At 60.9% G+C, this 20,918-nt stretch overlaps 1 protein-coding gene across 1 annotated transcript; it reads right to left on the bottom strand.

Annotated features, from left to right (window-relative positions):
* Positions 1–2,374: 2,374 nt before the first annotated feature.
* On the bottom strand, positions 2,375–20,347 carry CHLRE_08g362100v5 (uncharacterized protein). Its single transcript, XM_043064842.1, has 48 exons — positions 20,088–20,347; positions 19,812–19,857; positions 19,349–19,444; positions 18,665–18,792; positions 18,076–18,341; positions 17,674–17,963; positions 17,476–17,541; positions 17,191–17,345; positions 16,865–17,078; positions 16,299–16,340; positions 16,061–16,182; positions 15,820–15,897; positions 15,610–15,691; positions 15,205–15,502; positions 14,979–15,100; positions 14,756–14,819; positions 14,539–14,668; positions 14,249–14,413; positions 13,955–14,130; positions 13,724–13,839; positions 13,470–13,637; positions 13,045–13,340; positions 12,700–12,940; positions 12,028–12,572; positions 11,758–11,893; positions 11,483–11,645; positions 10,237–11,373; positions 10,087–10,133; positions 9,572–9,990; positions 9,324–9,444; positions 9,159–9,254; positions 8,970–9,032; positions 8,812–8,892; positions 8,590–8,645; positions 8,253–8,373; positions 7,957–8,121; positions 7,673–7,841; positions 7,444–7,547; positions 6,950–7,317; positions 6,646–6,817; positions 6,477–6,533; positions 6,223–6,349; positions 5,919–6,061; positions 5,665–5,821; positions 5,318–5,464; positions 5,108–5,182; positions 4,843–4,946; positions 2,375–3,328 (listed from the first exon to the last, which is right to left on the bottom strand). The coding sequence occupies exons 1-48, from the start codon at positions 20,111–20,113 to the stop codon at positions 2,942–2,944; spliced, it is 8,547 nt and encodes a 2,848-aa protein (XP_042921843.1). The 5' UTR covers positions 20,114–20,347; the 3' UTR covers positions 2,375–2,941.
* Positions 20,348–20,918: the final 571 nt, after the last annotated feature.

Below are 20,918 nucleotides of genomic sequence, written 5' to 3'. Positions count from 1 at the left end.
TGCAAAGAGGCGCGCGCCGCGTCACCAGCTCCGGGCCCCACCCATGGAATCCTCACGTTTGATGACGTTCCGAGTCCCAGGTGTGCCTTAGCGAGCGGAGCCTGCCATAGCTGATGAAGATTATGGGAGTCCCACTTTAGGGCGCTTGGGGCTTGTCTGGTGGTGTCTGATTCTCCGCGGCGGTGTCCGTGCGTGAGGAGCATTGCCAGGGGCGGCATCGCGCTGCACGGCGATGCCTCCTACTGCGCCCCGATGCCTCCTTTGCCTTAAACACGCTGATCATGTTATCCACTCAGACGACATTTGAAATGTTGCATGGTGGAATGCTGTTGTTGGCCTGCAAGCCGCGCCCGTGCAAGCTGCCCAAGCCTCCCCAAGCCTCCAGTTCTCCTTGCCGCGCGACTGTTTCCTTACGGGATTGGTTCAACGTTAACCCCAAGCCTCCCCCTTTCCCTTGATTCCAACCCGCGGCGCTTCCTCACACTCCGGTTGTGTTTGTCTCGACCCTCGCATTCGACTCGCCCGCCACTCATCCGTACACTCGGGCTCCCTATTCTGCCTTGCCTCGCCCTGTTTTCGCCCCTGCTTGTCATACCGTACTGTCGCCCGGCCATTCTTTGCTGCATTCTGTCTGCATTTCCCACTTTCTCTGCTGGTGCTCATCCGTGGACGCTGGTCACCTTCCTGCAGGAGCGCTGCGACTCTGCTTCGCGAGTGCGGCGTTGCGGTGTGTCTGTGTGGTGCTATCGCCTGGCCGGGCGCCCTGAGCGTGAGGAATGCGCGTCAGCCTTGTCGGTACCGTAACTCCAGCATCCGACCACGGCAGCCGCGCGCTCATGCACTGCCATTGCAAATTGTTTGCCATCTGCTGGGGTCTGGGAGTCAACTGCACCCTACGGGACTTCACCAACCTGCCGTAACACTGTCCCGCCGCACGCCCTTGATCTTGATGGTGGGTCTGACTATGGTCGGTCTGGCTAGAGTCCGACTTTCCCACAATCTGTTCAGACTCATCAGAATTTCCTCCCGTGCTGCACACTGCTATGCATCTGCTCCGTGACCGTGCTCGTACTCAGCACCTCATCCCACTGACAGAAGAGAGGCCCCTGTCCAGAGTGAGCCTGTCCAGAGCCTGTCCAGAGCCTGTCCAGTATTGTAACCAAGTCACATGAGCGCCGCAGGCCATGGCGGGTACCGTCAATGGACGAACCGGACAGCTCCCTGAATGTAGCAGGATAGTCGGCAAAAGACATCTAGATGCCCAGGGCGTGTTCCGCCCACACAATAGCCCGCGCAACGCTACATTGCAACCGAGCCAATATTGAGCGCCGCACCAGCGGTCCCTGCGTTGAGATTGCATTGGTTACATGAGGGACCTGCTAACGCAATTCACGACCCAACGTGGAATGCGATCCCCCTGCTCTGGACCCCAGGCGCGCGCCGCCTGAGTTGAGATCGTGGGTCGGATTGGATAGGAGTCCAGAGGAGTCAAGCCTCGAAGCCAGGGACCCAGGGCTTGCATCTTTGCGGAGCGGCAAAGAAACGGGCCCCAATGCAAGCCCTTGGGCGAGAAAGGTTGGGCATTTCCGGGGGTGCATTCTCGCCGCGTGGGGCTGCATACGGTCCTACATCTCGCCAAGTACCCCTGCCCGGGGGGGTGGGGGGGGGGGGGGGCGTGGCCCCCTAAACGCTAGAAACTAGTCATGTTTGGGCCCCTGGATGCCGAGGGCGAGAACGCGGTTAGGGCCCTTCTTGCCCGCGGCGCCGGCCTGGCCGGCCGACCCCTTGAAGATGCAAGCCCTGCTTGAAGCTGCCTATCTGTCATCTGTTCACTCTGCACGCGACCAGCGACCTAAAACAGCGACCAGGACTCACGACCAGTGTTCATGGGAGCCGGTCAGGTTTGAAGTTTGAACCAACCCGGGTTGAACTGACCCCGGTTCACAGGGGTCGAGGTGCTGTGAGGGGCTTGGACAGGCTGAGAGGGGCAGAGGGCTCGCTTGGGCACAATCTGGGAGTGCCCTTGCTCGTACAGTCGTACCGGTCACACTGGGCAGGGTCGGTACATGGGGAAGCCAGGGGTGCGGGGGGAAGGGGCTTCGGCCCCCAAGCAAATTGACAGAGGTTGCGGCCAAGCAATTTCCAACCCTTATGTCGGTTTATGCGGCACAGCGGTACGTTGCCCCGAAACTTACTTCCTCTCCTGGTCTCGGAGTCTCGGACTTCGCGGGGCCCTGGCCCCCCCCTCGTCCAGGCGCCGCACCCCACCGGCACAGAGCGGCCACCATCCTGCGGCTGGGCCGCCGAATGTACACTGTACCGTATGCAGCCGCAGGTCGCTGACAGGAAGCGATAGGCACGGGGACGCAACATGACGCCAGGAGCATTACACTCCCGGGGCGCGGCCATGCAGGGCTTAACCTACGCAGCTATGCATGATTGTCAGCATGTACGCTTGCAGCGTGCCATGGACTCGGGTCCTCGACTACAGAGCGGTAGGAATGGGAACCTTCAAGGCGTTAACTGCAATACAGCATATGGTGAGCATGAGCATTACATGGCGTCATAGTCCATGCCGCCCCACTAACTGTTCTGAGTCCGGAGGCGCCTGATAGCAAAGCAACTAGCACATAGTGAGACACTATGCCGCATTGCACGTGCAGATAGTGGCCACAAAGTAAGGACGCATCAACACACTCACACAGGACCTTATCATTTCGTGCCAACACCCGACATGGGCGCATGGCACATGCGGTGGTGCGCGTCAACAACCCCTCTTCGGAATCTCATAGGCTTCGACCATGCGTGGATCAACATGTTGTGCCTAAAAGATGCATGCAGTTTTCACAAGTGATCTGAAGCCTCCACGTGAGAAAGAATCAACTGCAATCACAGGTTATTACTAGCAGATTGCATTTGCGGTTCAGGCGTTGCTCCTAGCTCACGCCCGCTTGGAGTTGGCAAACGAGCCGCCGCCCTTGACACTGGTGGCACGTGCCAGGAGCCCCTTCCACGCCTTGCTGTCCGCGGTGCTCCTGTCGTCGCCATCACCCGCAGCGCCACCACCAACACCACCGGCAGGCGGTTCCACCGTGCCTAGCCGCTGCGTCGGCACGCCGCTGCCATTGCCATTGGAGACGGCGCCGCCATTGGCAGCAGCCATGCCGAGGACTGCCGAGCTGTGGCGCATGCTCTTGCCGCCCTCAGCAACGCCCTTAACGCTCTTGTCGTTGGTGATGGGGCTGGAGCCCATAATCACGAGCGTGATGAGCTTCATGACATCCACCTCAGTGGGCAGCTGGCTGAGCATCTCCGTGATGCGCCGTTTCTGCAGGTCGGGGGCAGCGGGCAGTAGCACGGGAAGGTGAGCCAGGTGCTGCGCAACACAGCCGTGATCACTGTGTTAATAAAAGTATAGGTCACCGCAGATGCGGTAGCTAGGTGCAAACGTAGAATGATCACTTCACGGAGACGCACATGCGTAGACATGGCTTACACGACCGTTACAAATGGTGAGCCTGGTGTGCCTTGCTGCCGCAGATTGTCACAAGTACCGTATCCATTTGCGAGACTTGAGGACGCAACCATGTAAACCGCAGTTATACACACTCATACACAGACACAGACACACACGACATCACCACTTCTGGGACTGTGCCGTGGCCAAGCAGTGGTGGCACAACTCAACGCGCACAGCCCGGAGGGAGGTTTCGCCTGTCAGCCAGGCGCAGCTCTGGCTGTGAAAGCTCCACCGGCCTATCAGCGGTGCGTTTGGGATGTGGTGGTTATGGCGGCGCTGTCTGCCATGGAGCATGGCCGGGTGCATGCGGCTGCATGGGGTGGTATTTGCCGCAGCGGCCCAAGCAGGCCCGGCGGCGGCAGTGGCAGCAGCAGAAGTGAACGCGAAGGCTGCGGCGGCCAAAGCAGTGGAGGCGGATCCCGACCCGGAAGAGGTCCCACCTACGCAAGTTGACGCCACCGCCACCTGGAGTGACCCCTGTCCAGCTAGCGTGCCATCGTGCAGCCGCGGACCTCTAATCGGGTCTGTCGCAGTTCGCACAGCTGGGCGTGCCCGCAAAAGCTTGGAGGGCGTGGATCCACGCACCCCATCCTAGCGGTGGTTGATGGGGAGGTGCTTTGCGCGCTGCCCACACTCGAAGAGGCAACCATGGAAACCGTGAGTACACACACACGCACACACACACCACACACACGATTACCGTACGGCATGCACGCGCCCATGCCATCTCCCGCCTGTTTACTCGCTCGTGTTTGCTCACTCTACGTCCCTTTCCCACGTCGCGTAACCCCCTAGTATTGTTCTTTGGGCTGGGGCTGGGCTGCGTGTTTGCTTTTGCTCATCGCGCGACGCCGCGCTACCGATCCTTCGCTCTTGTTCGTGACACTCCCCTGCTGCCGGCCTGTGCTCTGTTGTTTTCTTATTCGCTCGTAGGTAAGCATTTCATCAAGGATTAGGCCGGAGCTTGGGCTTAGAGGCCAGGAGTAGCGACGCAGAGCTAGGAATCATAGGAGGGCCTGGGCCTTACGGCACGGCCTTACGGTGCCGTGAGCACATGCATGGGATGCACCCTTGAGAGCGTGTGGACACTAATCCCCCCTCGAGGTTAGGGTAGCGGGGGTTGTGCGATTTCTGGTTGGTAAACCCGGTAGGCGGCTCAGCAGCAGATATGCGAGGTAATTTCAGGTAACATCCGTATGCCGTCGCGTTGCTGCATCGCATATACTGTCTTTGCGCTTTTGTTTTCCTTGTGCTGTTTGCCACAGGCACACACACGCACACAGACACGCACACACGCACGCACACGCGCACGCCTAGCTCACCTCCTTATGCATGCGCTTAAGCATGGGCATCAGCAGGCCGAACACAAACACGGCAAACACCAGCACCAGCAGCACGAATAGTACCACGTGCATGACGACGACCTCTGTAGGCAAGGACACAGACCGTTGACGTTATGCTGACCACGGAAAGTTTAAAAGCGGCAGGCAACGACTCAAATGCTGGCGTAGTATCTTAGCATTCCAAGTAATACGTGGCAGAACTACAAGTTAAGCATGCGCGTCAGCAACACGTACGCGTACGTACGTTGGAAATTGGCCTCAATGTACGAGATCTCCAGATCTGTGATTCGGCGGATGCCATCTACACCGTCTTGCAAGCCTGTGTATTGGTGGAAGCTGACTTCAGTAGGGGCATGAACAGAGACTTGGATGGCCAACCGGTGGACAACACAATCATCATCGAGCTAGTTTACACGCCCTTCGCCCCCAGCCCCAAAAGCCACAACCGACGTGCCTGCGTTCCAAATGAAGTCCCATTCTTGGTTGTCGTGTCCGGGCATGTCCATCTCGGCCATTGTCGGTAGCAGCACCGGGGGACCGCCAGCAGCCACGGATGTGGCGTTGGCGGCAGCGATCGCGGCCAACACTGAAGTAGTTTGACCTGGAAAAGCAGATTTGCAAGTTCAGCCGACAAGGGTCACGAGTACTGCTGAGAAGACAGGTCCCGTAGACTTAACGAAAGCCATCGTTGCATGCGTTAAGGCGACCACCACAAGTTGAGCCAAGGCCGACTAGGGTCAACGATACTGCTGAAAAGCAAGGTCACTCAACACGCCATGCACGTTACGCGTGTTAGCTTACCGGCTTCCACCTCAGCGAGGATGGTTGGTATGGGCACCCCGGTAGAGTGCGATACAGCGGCAATGGCCCGCTGCTCCGCCCCCTCGGCTTTGTCGGCAAGAGACTTCAACGACAGCACCACCTGGAAAATGATTGCCTCGACACCTGCGTGCGTCACCTGCAGTCGTAGGGACATTGCGGCGGCCATGTTCAGATAGGGTATGTATATAAGCGCTGCAGCCTGCAGATGAGTCCTGTACTAGGCCCTTACCCACCTCGTGATAGCGGTACTCGGGCCCCTCGCATGGCTTATTCAGTCGCTGGCAGTCGCCGGTGCCGAAAAAGATGTCGAACTGCTCGGGGCTCTCCTTGGCCAAGCCGTGGCTCACCACGCCCGGGAACCTCTCGATGTCGGGGCCTGAACGTGAAAGATACGTGGAAAGTGATGTAAGAGAACGCTAGTATGCCCAAATGTGCCATGGCGTATCTCAAGTTCTGGGAGTGAGTACCGCGTGGGCGCAACGGCGTCAACACAACCCGGTGCGCGCCCCAAAAGCAGGCCTCCTCGTGCGCGCTTACCAGCCACGCGGTCAGCGTCGATGCCCATACGCATCGTGTAGTAGGCGTCACGCAGACCCACACTGATGCTCCGAAGCTCGTCTATGTAGCGATAGACGAGTAGCGGGTCCTCCTGGGCAAGAAGCTCCTGTTGGGGTGTGTGGAAGCAAGGTTATGGCCTATGCCGCACAGCTCGAGCAGAATGACTGTGATAATGTGATGCTAATTGGCGGCCAAACCCACATAACGCAGGAACCTGATGCCTGCGCATCCACCTGTGAAAAGAAGACGCCCTCACAGACTCGCTCCATGTTGCGCTGCGCGACAGCCACCTGCAGGGATGAGGCAAGCGGATCAACGGTGACAGCAGCGGTAAGAAAACTCAGCACATTTGCACAGGCACGCATGAAGCCCAACGCCACGCGTATGACGGCCCACACGCACCATGGCCACATTCTGCGCGGTGGTGAGAGTGACGATATAGCCAACCGAGTAGAAGGTGATGATGAGGATAGAGTAGGTGATGGCGATGGCCAGCATGGCGATGGACACGCGGCTATTGCGCTCCAGCGAGCGCTTCGCCGGGGCCGAGCTGTCACGAACCGCGTTGGAGCGACTGGGAATTAAGGGAGGGTGAGCGCAGCACGTAAGCAGGAAGTGAGTGCATTTGAGATGAGGACCCCGAACACTCTGAGGTATGGTGCGAAGAAGGTAAAGAACATCCGCACAAGCACTGCTTTACGCTTACCCCAGTATCTTCGCCTTGAGGGTGCTGAGCCAGCTGCTTGCGCCACCGTTGCCGGCGCCAGAGTCGCGCATGCTCGACTGCATGCGCAGCAGCGGGCCTGACGCGCCGTTGCCTTCCCCGGCCGCAGCAGCTGCATCGCGGCCGCCACCTTTGCGCTTGGCACCTTTTACGCTGCTGCCCTTGCCCCCTCCATTATTGCTGCCGGGATGATCTGCTGCCAAGTCACCGGTACCGCTGCGGCGACCGCCGGAGCCGCCGTGACCAGCGTTGTCGAAATTGGCACGACGCTTGGGGGCGGCAGCGCCCCCACCGCCCGCAGCGTCACCGTCTACACTGGCGTGCTCGTCACCAGCAGCAAGCTCAGCCGCCTGTCAGTGGTGTGGGACGCATGGAAAGGTGCTGTGAAGGGGCCGAAGGCAAGGCAAAGACACACTCACATGTACATGCATGTTGGTCTGGCGGCTACGGGCATGGACATACGCAATGCTACCCACCTTGCTGGCTGCTGCCGCAGCAGCTCCATCCTCGTCCTCTTCATCATCCGACTCGTCATCGTCCAGCAGGTGGGTGGTCTGAGAGGCCAGCGCGCGCGTCAGGCCTGTGGCAAGTTATGCCAAGTGACCGAACATACGAGGTTAGGTTATAGCATATGAGGTTGCTACCGGATTCCATCCAGCGGGCGTGGGTCATTCCCTGCAAATGCGCGACATGACACAAACGCACCGATGGGGATGGCAAGGAACGTGTCGTACAGCTTGTAGCGCTGCTCGCTCGCCATGCGCAGCAAATAGATGAGGCACGCCGCCGTGCAGCTGGACACCAGAAAGCCCTCAATGACCAGGAAGATGAGCTGGAGGTTGTTGACGCGCTGGGTGTGGCCCTGGGCATGATCCTGCGCGCGGTAGAGCAGGAGGGTACCGATCATGTATCGCATGATAACAGGAGAGATGCAGGCGTTGTTGTACGGTGCTGGTAGATTACCTGGCCACCTAGACCCAACGACGCACCTGCAGTGCTACCCACACGGACTGCGAGCCCTTGGCGAGCTGCTGTGCGCTTCGGAACACGAACTGTCCCTCAAACGTGTCGGCCGGGTATATCTTCTGAGCGTGCCACTCCTCATGCTTCTGGTACACGGTGAGGCCCGCCACCATTAGACGTGTCAGCAGGTCCTGTAAGTTTGGCACGTGTGACGGACGTGTCAGGTGCAGGGGAGCTTGCGTGTTGAATGCATGAATCATGCGCATAGCGGGCGACGGGCACTGGAATAACTGGCGACCCTGCTATGCCGTTGCAAACTTACCCAGGTGGTGACATTGGTAAACACCTCCTCGCCAGTGAAGCTGTTGTTGCCGACCCACACAGTCAGCTGGTCGGTGTAGAAGAGCAGCGTGATGGACTGGTGCCGGCTGTTGAGCAGGATACTGTGGGGTGTAGGAGAGGGGATGGATGGAGAGGAGTCGTTAACAAGCACAAGAGAAGGGCCAACGCCGTGCGTGCGGCGTGCAAAAGCTTGAGGTGTGTCATCCTGACACTCACATACGCCTTACTAACTAGGCAGCTTGGGAGTAGGCATGCCCCAAACAAAAAGTAGCTGACGCCTAGGCTGCAGGAAACCCGTCAACAGCCATGTTGCTCACCCGTTGTTCATATCGTTGTATTGGTTGAGGTAGCGGTACATCTCGCTCGCAAAGAACTGCAGCATCAACATAGAATATGATGTCAGAGCACCGGGAAGGTGAGTACACAGTACAGTGGTTGCTTGTAGTGACAATACCGTAAAGACAAGTCGAATTACGGATGCCGGGAGGTGCCAGGTTGTAACGTGTTTGACATCCGTGAATGCGGTCCGAGCGACGCACCGGTGCGTTTGCCTCTGTGTATGTGTTGTTGGAGCCCTTGCCCCTGTAGGCTTGGTCCAGAGCCCGCATGAACACCGCAACCTGTGTGTTGCAGGGCAAGGGGTCAGCACACGTGAGCGCCTAGAAGCTGGCACATGTACGAGGAGCGAAGCAAGTACCTTTTGCAGGTCGCGTTGGCCGTCGCCCATGTTGGTGAGGGTCACGAGGGCATCGTTCTGCCACTGCGGGTCCGCAAAGAGGGAAGCAAGGGGCCGAAGTAGAGTAAGCCTCAAGCACGAGCAAGTACAAGAGCGCAGCACGGTTACCGGGTTACAGCAGGCATTCATCTCGCTCGCAAGGATGCTCACGTGGATTGCGTCCATGATGAGGGCGAAGCACAGCACGTGCACTGCCATGCATGTGAAAATTACTGCCGCGACCAGCATCTTGAACTTGCGCAGCCTCTGCAAGGACAGGGTTCGAAGATGAGCGGAGCCATCACACATGCACAACATGTAGGACATTGCACGCACCTTCTTGCTGTCAGGCGAGTCGATGAGCTTGATGAGCTTCTTGTACCGCTTGCCCCGCTTGAAGTCTCCGGTGCCGTCACCGTCAGACAGACCCGACGTGCCCGACACGCCGGATGTGGCACTGCGTCGGGCAGGGCGCAGCAGGCGATGGGGGCAAGCGGCAGTGAGGCATGCTATTTGGTGCCAAAGCGCTGCATGCCATGCACATTCTAATCCCGCAGCTGGCAGCACGCCCAGTGGCCACTCACCTTTCACCACCGTCGCTCCTGTTGTCGCTGTTGTCCACCACCATACTCATGCCCTGGCGCGCGCCGGCGCCCTTGCCGCCCTTGCCTTCGTCTTCTGCGCCGCCGCTGGACCCCGCCAGCTCGAGCCGCGCCGCTGCTGCCGGCTCGTTGCTGCCCGGCGGCCTGGCAGAACGGCGCGACGCGGCGCCATCACCGCTGCCACGGTGGTTGCTGCCGTCACCGCCGGCCGAGCCGCTGGCGCCAGCGCTGCTACCATCGCCGCCGTCACTACTGTCCTCCTCGTCATCCTCCTCCGCAACGCCGCCAATGCCAGCAGCCGACCTCACTGTATTTTGGTAGAACTCTCCATTGGTTGCAACCCACTTGGATATCTTGTTTGAGGGCTGCTTCTTGAGCATTGCATCGCTGCCCTGTGCCTCCTGTGGTCAAGATACCAAATGCCATGTACATGTAATGCGGTGGCCAATGCTCCCTGAGTAACAGCATCAGGTGGCAGTCAGCATAACGTGCCCTACCTTTGCTGCCGCGGCGCCGTGCACAAGACTGGCGACGCTTGGCCGAGCTGCAGAGTGTAGCAACCAGGCATCAAATTCACTCCAACCTATTATGCTGGAGATAGTAGGCCGAGACAAGCAAGGTAGGTAAGAAGACAGACCCTGACGTACCGTCAATATTGCCGTCGCCGCCGGCGCCACCAAGCACCACTCCCGGCAATGATGCCGGGGACCGAGGCGGGCTCAGTGCCCCACCATCGGCACCGCCGCTGCCGCCGTGTGCGCGGCGCTCTACATCCACAGCCGAATCCACTACACCTGCCGAGTCCACGCCACTGCCGGGAACTAAAGCTTCGCCAGGAGCGCCCTCGCGCGCCTTGCTGCTCCGCGCCGCCAGCCTCGAGCTGGTGCCGCCCACGGCGCCAGCGCCCGAACCACGCATGGTGATGCCAGGCGACGGCATGGCCATCGCCAACGCCAGAGGCGGAGGCGGAAGTGGCATAGCGGCCGCCACGCCCACTGCCGCCGGATCGAGAGGCGACACCGCCGGGGCGCTGAGGCTGCTGATGACGGCGGCCGCATGGCCTTCCGCTGCGCTTGCGATGGCTTCGGCGTCGGTGGCCTCTCGGCCCATGCGCGACAAGTCCTTCGCCAGGTGCATCTGCTGAACACTACCATTGCCGGAGCCTCCAGGGCCCATGATGGGAGTCCATGACACCGGCGCCGCCGCGGGTGGCGGCAACGCAATGACTGAGGCGCGGCGCCTGGTACCTCCCAGGGAGCGGGCGCTCGGCTCCCCGGCTGCAAGTGCGTTGGCGCCCGCAGTCGCCGCTGCCCCCATCATGGGCGGTAGCACTGAGGGCTGGGCGCCCGCGGGCGCAAGGCGGATAATGGCGGTCACGGTGCCAGCTGCGGCGGCCACTGCAGCTCCGGCGGTTCCACTCGCCGGCTGTGCGCCGCCGGGCGGCAGCGGCTTGCCAACCATTTGCACGGCCAGCAGCAGGGGCCGGCCGTCACGGTGCCAGCCGGGCAGGTAGTGCACCGGGCCCACCTTGACAGCGGCCTCCTTGTCCGCGGCCGCCTGCTGCTGTTTGGTTGCCTTAAGCGCACTCTTCTTTGCGGCATTGCCGCCCACGTCGCCAGTCAGCAGTGTCATGGGCGTGTAGCCGGCCGGCATGGAAACAATCTGGGACAGCTCTGAGCCCAGGAAGGAAGCAGAGGGCTGGCCGAAGATCAGCCCCGCAGGCCGCACGCCGCCCTCCTCCGCCAGGCCTGCCACTCGGCCGCGAGGGTCCAGCTCAAGCACACCTGTAAGGCAAGAAACACGTGTCAGCGACTGCGGAACTAGTGCAAGGCCGCCCCTCTGCAAGGTGCCACAGGAGCGTGCGCGTGAAGACATTCGGGCTTGGTCACCCACCGGTGAGGCTCTCCGCCGCCCACAGCTCCACATGCACCACCAGGCGGCCAGGCGCCAGGGCGGGGTTCAGCTGCTGCTGGGCCCGAGGGGAGGACATGCCGCCACTGGGGGAGCCGGAGCCGCCACGCGGACGCACCCGCACGCGGGGCACCGCCACATCCAACTGTGGGCGAACACGAGAGCACGGTGTCAGAAACAAGGAATCGCCAGATCAGGAGCGGGCCATAGCATGCTGCAGCTCGCAAGCCATCGCGCCATCTACCACTGCCACTCACCCTCAACACGGCCTGACGTGTGTTGCGCGCCAGGTGCGCGGCGGCACGTGAGGCGTTGCCCATGGCCTCCGCCTCAGCCACCGCGGCCGGCGACACCACAGCCACGCGCCAAGACAAGCCGGGGTACTGCAGCGCCCTGTGACGGGATAAGGAATGGGCGCCCACATCACGCAAGCTACACACATGCTGGTGTGACTGCTAATACCACACCACAGCAGTGGGCAGCGCAAACAAGGTGACAATGGCGAAGTACGACCACCCGAAGCTCACATGGTGATCATGGCATCAAAGGTGCGCAGGTTGAACTCCACTGGGGGCCCAGCGCCGTAGTAGCCAGGGCCGCTGGCGAACGGATTGGCGTCACCGTTCGCGGCGGCGTCCGTGGCCGCTGCTGCCAGGTCAGCGACTGCAGCAGCAGCAGCGGCGGCGTCCTCCTCTGCGGTGGCGCCGCCCACCTCGCCGTACACAACCGACGCAGCCTCCTCCAGCAGGTCTCCGCCGACAGCGCCATCGGCACCTCCAGTATCAGTGGCGTCCGAGTCGGCCGCCGCCTTGGCGCTGGTGGCGCCTACAACGCCCGTGCTGTTGCCTAGGCGGTGGCGGACTGCGCGGTTCAGGGCGCCGGCACCAGTCGCGGCAGCCCCCATGGTGGTGGAGGTGACCGCACCGGCGCGGCGAACAGCACCGGCGCGGGGCGTTGTAGCAGTGGCGGCTGCGGCACCAGCGCCGGAGGTGGCGCCAGCAGTCGCCAGCAGCAGCTCGGACTCGGGGCAGGGCTGAAGCGTGATGAAGTCCCAAAGGTGGTACCCCGCAAGCTGCAGCAACGCAGGTTCAGGGATGGGGCAGTTAAGATGTAATGCCCTTCGTCTCCCATACAAGGCAGTGTGCGGTGCCGCTGCGACCATGTGGACCAACTGTTTTCTACTTGCTCGTTATCCTTACCTCCTCCTTGGTGAAGCCGAACAGGGCCTCCAACTCCTCACCCATCGCCTGCGCAGCTGCAGCCGCGGTGGTGGGCCTCTCGACAATCACAGCCGCGCCCTCGTCTGCGTCCGCCGCAACGTCAGGCCCCATATCTAGTTTGGCTGCAGCAGCGGCTGCCTCGGCCTCGTCAATGACTGTGCCGGCCTCCGAGACCCGCACGCGCACACGGCGCTCAGCAATGGCGGTGTCAAGAGAGGACCTGCAGGCGGAGAAAGCGTCAAGTTATGAACCGGACGCTGATGCAGCTAGGCCACGAACACACACTTTCAGGCCTCTAGCTAGGGACAAGGCACCCTTCCTCACCTGGCCATGCGCACCACGTGCAGCGGTTCGCCGCCCTCCTCCCTCGAGTGCACCGCCACACGCACGAACACGGGGCGGCCGTGCAGCCCGACCAGGCGCATCGTGGGGCGGAACAGGCGCCCGCCAGCGGCAGGGCTGCCATCGTCTACACCAGCCGTGCGGCCGCCGTGGCAGCCCCACATGCCGGACAGAAGGGCGGGCGCACCGTTGTTCGCGGCGGCTCCGGCGCCAGCGGCACCTGGGGCTCCACCGCCCATCTGGACGATGGCCGATGCGGGGACGCCGGTTCCGATGGCCTACGGAGCGATGACATGTTATGATTGGTAATGAAACGGTCACGGATGGAGCAAGTACCACGAGTATACAAGCAGAATTCAATGCTAATGTTACTTGTCAGCGCACCGATCACCACCGACCGCACGAACCTTGGCCAGGTGGCGGGAGTGCAGGTAGCGCCAGGGCGCGGGCAGGAAGTCGTCCAAGTTGCGAAGCGCGGCGCTCTCAGCGGCGGCGCCCAGGCCTTCAAGAACACCGCCGCCCATGCCGCCACCGCCGATAGCAGCCTCGTCGGCACCAGCAGAAGCCCCAAGCAGCTGTGAGAGGTAAACAGAATAGTCAATGAGGTGAGTCAGACGCCGGACCCAGGCCATTTGCCCCGCTCCGCTATACCTAGTCTCACCTTGGCCAAGTCTCCGCTCATGTGCTTGATGCCTCCGCGCTTCTCCACCACCATCAGCAGCTGGGGCTCGGTGGACACCAGGCGAAGCACAAACTCCAGGATGGTGCGGGAAGGGTCTGCATCGGGCATAGAGGAAGGGGGAGACCAAAGACGAATCAGTCACGTGTATGGCAAGACTCGCTGTTTGCATGCAGACAATAGCAGCAACTGCTGCAGACGGTTGTGACTCACCCATGGTGACGGTGACGCACACCTCCCGGGCCTCGTCGTACTTGTGCCGTACAAAGCAATGGTTATCAGTTCTAGCGGTTGTGCCGCCGTCAGATGCGCCGCCGGGGGAGCCCGGGGCGCCGTGGCGACTGCCGTCGGCCGACGTAGGCCTGTCAGCCTCGGCCTCAGAAATAAGCCTGGAGACGGGATCAAGAAAATGGTGAACAAACGCGATGAGGGGAATCGCAAAATGGTCAGTGACTTGCAATCAATAGCGTCGGCATGGCACACGTCGACTCGCCCTTATCTGCTCACCGCTGCACCAGTTTCTGTGCGTCACTCAGGGCCTTGCTGGCGCTCCAGCCGTCCTCCTCGCCGCCCTGGCCGGCTGCGCGCGAGGCGGCGGCTGCGGCGGCGCTGGAGGCATGGGCACGCAGCAGCGAGCGCAGCTGAGTTCCAACCACGTCGGTGGGGAACAACCTGTAGACAAGATGGGAGGTGGAAGGGGTAGAGAGGTGAGCAATGAGGGGCAAAGAGGGCAGCGGGCAAGCAACATGACGAAGGGGAACCCGTGTGATGCCAGCATGCCCGCCCCGCGGCCCTACCCGAAGCAGGTGACGAAGCCGGCGTCGCAGCACACGATGAGGCCCTCGGGTGTGGCCCACAGCCGGCCCACGCCAGGCTCCTGCGGCGCCGCCTCCAGTAGCGCTATGAACACGCTGTCCTCGCCCATGCCTGTTGGAGGTGCATCACAGCGGCTTGTTAGTGTTGTGCATAGCAGTGCCCTGTGGTGCCAAAACAATTGCCTCCCACCGGTCTCACCCGAGGCACGGCTGACGTCCAGCTGCACGGGGATGGCCACCCGCTCGCGGTGCATGCCCAGCACCTGTGAGGATGGTGCATGTGAGGGATATCCCAGATGAGGTTACGCGGCGAGTCAAGACAGACGGCGAGGCTCCCGTGCGGAATTATATGGCCAGCATCTGCGACGATCTGAGGATCATACACCCAGTCCTAGCTCCGATTCACTCCGCCCCAACCTCACCGGCCGCCTGAAGACGGGCGGTGCCTGTTGTCCGCTGTCAATGTAACGGCGCAGCAGGCCCGGGTGGCGCTTGGCGTCGTGGCCCGCCATCAGCACCGTCACGTTCTTGCCGTCCAGGTCGCCTGGGGACGGGTGGAATGTGGAAGACGTCAGTATGCATGAGCCCGCGCGCCAGTACGCTCGACCCACATTAGCAGGCCCCTCGCGTCCCCAGCTCCCGACTCACCCTTGCGGTAGCCGAACATGGACATCAGCTTCTTGTTGACCATCTGGATGTCGCCGAACGCGTTCACTACCAGCACGCCCTTGTCCACCTCGTCCATGCGGCCGATGGGCGTGCCGTCGGGCAGCGTGGGGCCGTCGCCGTCCGCGTCCCGGTTCTGCTCGATGCGGTCGGCGTGTGCCGAGTACTCGGCCGCACCCCAGGGGTCCTGCTTGACGGTCTCCAGGAACCGGGCATACAGCCGCACCAGGCGCGGGCTGTTGCCGTACATCTCCAGTACGGCGCGGTACGCCATCTCAGCCTATTGGGTGTTTTGTCGAGCCGTCAAGGTCGTGTGTGCACGGTCCGGTCAGGAACAGCATCATAGGAAGCTAACCCACATCGCCCCCATCACGACAGCCTGCCCACCTGCTTCACACTGGTGTCGATCTCCTCCAGTGAGCGGCTGAGCGAGCGGAAAGACACGCTGCTCGAGTAGCCCAGGATGCGCCTGTCGGGTGCACGTGGCGCAGCGGCAGGTGGCGGCGAGTCAAGTGGAGCAATGATCACGCAGAAGAAGGGCGCGCAACGGTGCGTGCACCTGCCCCATTTTAGCTATGCCTCGGCCCCGCTCCTCACCAGAAGTTGGCCATGGCCTGCAGGGCGTCCTTGTGGTGGCGCAGCACCATGCGCTGCTTGCGCTGGTACTCCACATAGCTGTGCATTTAAAGGGACGGAGTGAAGCGGGGAGAGGCAGAAGTTGGTGTTGAGAAGCAGCATGTCTGGGTTCGGCTGAGCACTGGAGACGACCACCAAAAGTTAGGGTGCAATCCAGCCACGAGGGACACAGAAATGTGTCTATCCCTCCTGCATTACCCACCCCAGCAGATCCATGCTGCCGCCCTTGCCCACGGTGCTGCTCGCGGCCTTCTGGGTGGCCTGCTGTTGCCGCACGAAGAGCATGAAGCGACACACGGGGCCCGGGTCCAGCTTGCGGGCGGCCTGTGAGGTTGTGCGAGTGGGAGCGAGGATTGAGAGGTGGGGGCAGGTGGCCACAAGGCGCCGTTGACCAGACGCCCGCCGGCCTCCGCCGGGGCCCCTCAGCAATAGCGACCCACCTCGAGCTGCTTGCCACCTGTCTGGCTGAAGCCCAGCACATCCTGTAAGGGCAGAAGCAGCATCCGGGGAGGTGCGGGTGAGTTGGCGGAGGTGAAGAGCGGGGGCGACCTGGACACACCTGAGCCAGCAGCGGTGAAGATGCAGGTTTCGGCCATCGAAAAAATTATGCAGTATATAGAGGCTAAAGCTCAAGGCACAGCTTTCGCGCAAGCTGCATCGGGCGAGCTCTGCCTAAACGGCCTTGCGCAGCCTAAGCTACTTGAGTTATATTAGTATGACATGGCTTATGGCACCAAAAACGCAAAAACTAGAGCGCAAGTTTCGGCCGACATGGGAACCGCAAGACTCCAAACGGCGTGACAGTAATATCAAAGACATTATCGCTGAGATGTAAGCGCGAGCACTATGACAAGAGTCTTGCGTCAAGTCCCATGCCCCCCTGCATGCCTCATAACGTCCCCTTGCACCCTGACGCCCACCCCTCGCACGCACGCACGCGCACCCGCGTTTCGAGTCACAAGTCATGCAGTACGCCCCCTACCAGCCGCCCATAATGACAACGTACCAGCAGAAAGTTTGCATACACCAGATTGACGTAGGAGCTGCCGGGGAAGCGCGCCACGCCGGCCTTGATCAGCTCCTGCGCGCGCGTCACCGCCGCCTTGTCCAGCTGGTACCGGTCCGCCCACACGCGGCAGGAGCGGGCGGCGATCTCCACGTCACGTGCGTCCCAGAATCCAAAGATGTCCTGGGGCTTGACCTTCACAGGGTCGGTGGTCCTGCAGGCATCGTGCATTTGTGGGTGGCCAACACAGCAGGGTGCAGCGGGGTACCGGCTTCCGGTTGCTTGGTCATCGGTATTGCGTATGTAACACTGTTTGGGTGCCACACCTGAAGGCCTTGAGCGCCGCCGACGTGAACCAGGCCCGCCTCCACCAGCTGAGGAGTGAGCCCGCCACGAACAGCGGAGCCAGGCCGATGCCCATGACCAGGGTGAGCGTGTGGCGGGCGTCGATGGCGGAGTCGGGCAGAGCAACCACTGCCACCTGCAAGCGTTCGTGGGTGGCAGGATGACCAAGGGTCTCTAGGGCAAAGAAGCAGAAGCGAGACGGTAGCTTTCCTCTCTCAAATACATGAGCGGATCGCCCCTATGCTCCCCTGAGTGCTCCTCCTCACCTGCAGCGCCGCCACGCCCACCATGGCCACCGCGCAGCCCGACTTGAGGTCGCCCACCCAGCCCACCTGCGGAAGAAGGAAGGGGGTGCGTGCAGATGACATGCAGAACACCGGTTGAGGACGGCATGCATGACGGCAGGCAAGGGCCAAGCAGAGTGGCCGTGCACGCGGTCACGCACACAGGCGGCAGACACGCACCATGTGTGGCACCCAACGGAGGTTGCACCAGGCTAGCCAGAAGGCCAGGAGCAGGTAGGCGGCGGAGGCGACCTTGGGCCAGCCGCCGATGAAGGTGCTGACCAGCGTCATGAGGACCTTGATGAAGAAGGCGGTGACCTCGGCGCCGCTGTGGCCCAGCGCCTGCGGGGACTTGCTGGTGGGGTTGACCTCCACCTCGCTCATGTTGACCAGCATGGCCACCGCCACGAACACCCCCAGCAAAACGCCCGAAGCCACAGCCTGGGCCAGCTGGGGCAGCGCCGAGCAGCCTGGGCAGTGACACAGCAGCAGGGGTACGAGCGTGTGGGACATTCGGTGGAGGTTCGGACCAGACGCATCCTGCTGCTGCCACTCTTCTAGCTACCCCGGCTCCCGACTCACTGTACTGTGGGAACAGCTGCATCTTGAGGCGCATCCCGCTGTCAGCCGGGGCGGTGTAATTGCAGCTGATGCCTAGCTGCAGGAAGTTGAGCGAGGTGATGTCGAACACCTGCAGGAACACGTAGCTGAAGCCGCGGACCACCTTGATGGGCCACACGTAGTCGAACTTCTGGTTCCGGAAGCACACCGCCACCCAGCCGCACAGGGCCAGGTTGAGGCCCAGCAGGGTCGCCAACGTGTACAGCAGGCCGACGTACCAGCCGTACCTGGGGCCAGCGGTGGGTCGGGCAGGTCATGAAAGGGCATGAGAGCCTACTGTTGAGGTGTACAAGTGTACGGCCATGTAGTGGGAGTAATGGGACGGGGGAAACACAGCAGGACAGAAGAAACGGGAGTGTTTGGAGGAACATACAACAGCAGCAGCAGGGCCAATGGCTCAGGAGGTGCCCATGCATGCCAGCAGCAAAGGGCACCATGGTCATACGAAACGACTATGCATTGTGAATCTGTTGAGGCCCCGCGGCTGTCGGTATACAATTACACAAGGGAGGAAACCCTACCAGCGAACGCAGTCGTCAATTGCGCTTACCCGATGTCCGCAAGCCATCCAAAGGAGAGGACGGAGACGCCCTTCCATAGCATTGAGTCGGGGTTGATGTCCCAGCCATACTGGGGCGTGAGGATCTGGGTGTAGACCTGCCACACGTCCAGCAGGATCTGCAGAGGCATTTGTGGAACACAGACGATTCGTCAGGGCAGTACCGTATACAGATGCAAAGCCCTGTAAATAGGTGCAAGTGCTTCGGGCGAGGATGGGCGGGCGCCGGGCTCAAAAGGATCAACTGTATGTACATGCCCACACTGCTGGTGGTCAGGGCACCTGCCGCGGGCGCCGGTACCGGGCTGTGATGCAATGATGCATACCGTACTTGCATGCTAGGGGATGTATACACCGTTGCCGGCCGATGGGCGGGAGGGCGGCGACTGTACAGGAATCGCCGAATCGGACGGAAATTATTATCGTAGCGCGCACACAACTAGAAGCCGCGGCTGGGTTGGCCACCCGTACTAACTTAGCGCGTGGCCAGCGCAATTTGCACGGCCGGTTCACCTGAACAACCCAGACTAGTGGGTGGGCCACCTGAGATGCCCCAAAAGCAAGATGCCCGACCTGACCACCCCCAATAATGGTGAATATCCCACCCTCCTGTGTGTATGTGGGGGCCTTCAGAGGCCATAAATAACCACCGCGGAGAAACCTACGAGCGCCCACCTTCAAGATTACCCAGTGGTAAAAGATGTCTTGAGTGTTCTTCTCCTGGCTCAGCGTGAAGAGTACGCCGAAGACCGCGCCCTCGAGCCCGGGCTTCTGCAGTGGATGGCCAGGTGCGAAACATCGGGTACGGTACTATCACATGAACGCATGCATCTGGAATAGTACTGGTCGACAGGATTTGGGTCATTTGTTTATGCAGCAGGGTAGGTGCGGTGATGTGCGTGGCCGGCGCCACGGGCTGGGCTGTGGTGTGTATCCCCCATTCACGCGACATTCGAAGGAGACCGTGCGGCGTGAGCCTTCCACATGATTTAAGTGTACATCTCTTGCAGCTTGCTAATCCTTTAAGCAAAGCTACTTATTGTCAATGAAGCGCGACGTCAGGTGCGGCGCCACGGGCAGAGGAATTGTGCACACCGCGTAGCGCGCCCGCATTCAATCAATTGCGTAAAAAGCTCACCTGGGCTACTTCGCTCTCGTCGTTATTATCTCCCTCTTTCTCCTCCCTGTACCGTTGCAAGCAGCAAGTGATGGGGGCAAGGTGACATAAGCAGCGACCGGCCAAATGCGTAGACGAGAACGTTGCAGTCAAGGTTTCGTAGACCTTCCATGGTAACAATGTAATACGTTTTGAAGCCGTGGCTCGCAGCGTGTGCGTCTCGGCCCCCTTGCAGCAGCGCGGCGGACATTAAACACCCTTGCCACACTTGCAACACGATCGAACCGCCCGCCGCACCGAATTTTGGGGAGGTTTGCGGACATGCCGCTTGCTCCACTACTCGCTACACTTGGAGCAGGCACCATTGGTAAGATTGTCTAACGATCGAGAGCCCACGGCCGAGCAGCAGCCAAACAACTGTCTATTGAAACCAAACGACTGTAATCAGCATTTCACACGTAGGATGTAATAAATCGTAGTAGCTTCGCTCTTTGCAATTTGTTAGTATATGAATGAGAGTTGCTTGTCGTCACTGTTTTGTTGAACTGCACTAGCGGCAATATGGGTAAAGACTATGCGGTCTACTGAGGCCTATTAAATATACGATCATCCTCAATTGCCATGTGCGGGTCAGCGGGTGTGAGTTCTTTGCACGGGCGTTTCACGGGGCCGCGAAAAGCCCATACGCGTTTCTCCTTACTGGTTGTTCCATTCCTGGATTTCGGGGCAGCATAGTAGGCACCAAAGATGGTTACATTAGCCGTGCAGCAGGCTCGGCGCACTTCGCTCGCGTTTTTGCGTGCCGCACTCGCGGTCCGGCCTGGGTCCGGCGGCAGCTTTAGCGGACCGCCTAGCGATCAATGGGGCGTGCCCCGCAATGTGGGACAAAGTCATGATAGGAGGGAGGATCGACGTCAGAAGAAGATACGGGATGCAATAGGTAGCAGCACCCGCCCCAATTTGGTCTGACCCGCCCCAATTTGGTCTCACCCGGCGGGCCGCGCGTGCCCGCCGCCGCACTAGCCGCACTCTCCAAAGCACGCCAAAGCCCACATGCCGCGAGAGTTTTAGCGGTTCCGCCTCCGTAGAAACATCCTATCCGCTATTTGTATTCAACAATGGACACGG

The sequence above is a fragment of the Chlamydomonas reinhardtii genome, chromosome 8 (genome assembly GCF_000002595.2).
Source record: "Chlamydomonas reinhardtii strain CC-503 cw92 mt+ chromosome 8, whole genome shotgun sequence".
NCBI lineage: Eukaryota > Viridiplantae > Chlorophyta > Chlorophyceae > Chlamydomonadales > Chlamydomonadaceae > Chlamydomonas > Chlamydomonas reinhardtii.
This window is presented reverse-complemented; position numbering and strand designations above follow the sequence as displayed.

Bases quoted from the DNA above. Each gene is read 5' to 3' on its own strand.
- CHLRE_08g362100v5 (XM_043064842.1), bottom strand. From the start codon at position 20,113: ATGTCCGCAAACCTCCCCAAAATTCG. The intron at 6,818-6,949 runs GTAAGCGTAAAG...CTTAATTCCCAG, and splicing joins CTCAAGGCGAAGATACTGGG to TCGCTCCAACGCGGTTCGTG. The intron at 5,465-5,664 runs GTAAGCTAACAC...CTGCTTTTCCAG, and splicing joins CCTCGCTGAGGTGGAAGCCG to GTCAAACTACTTCAGTGTTG.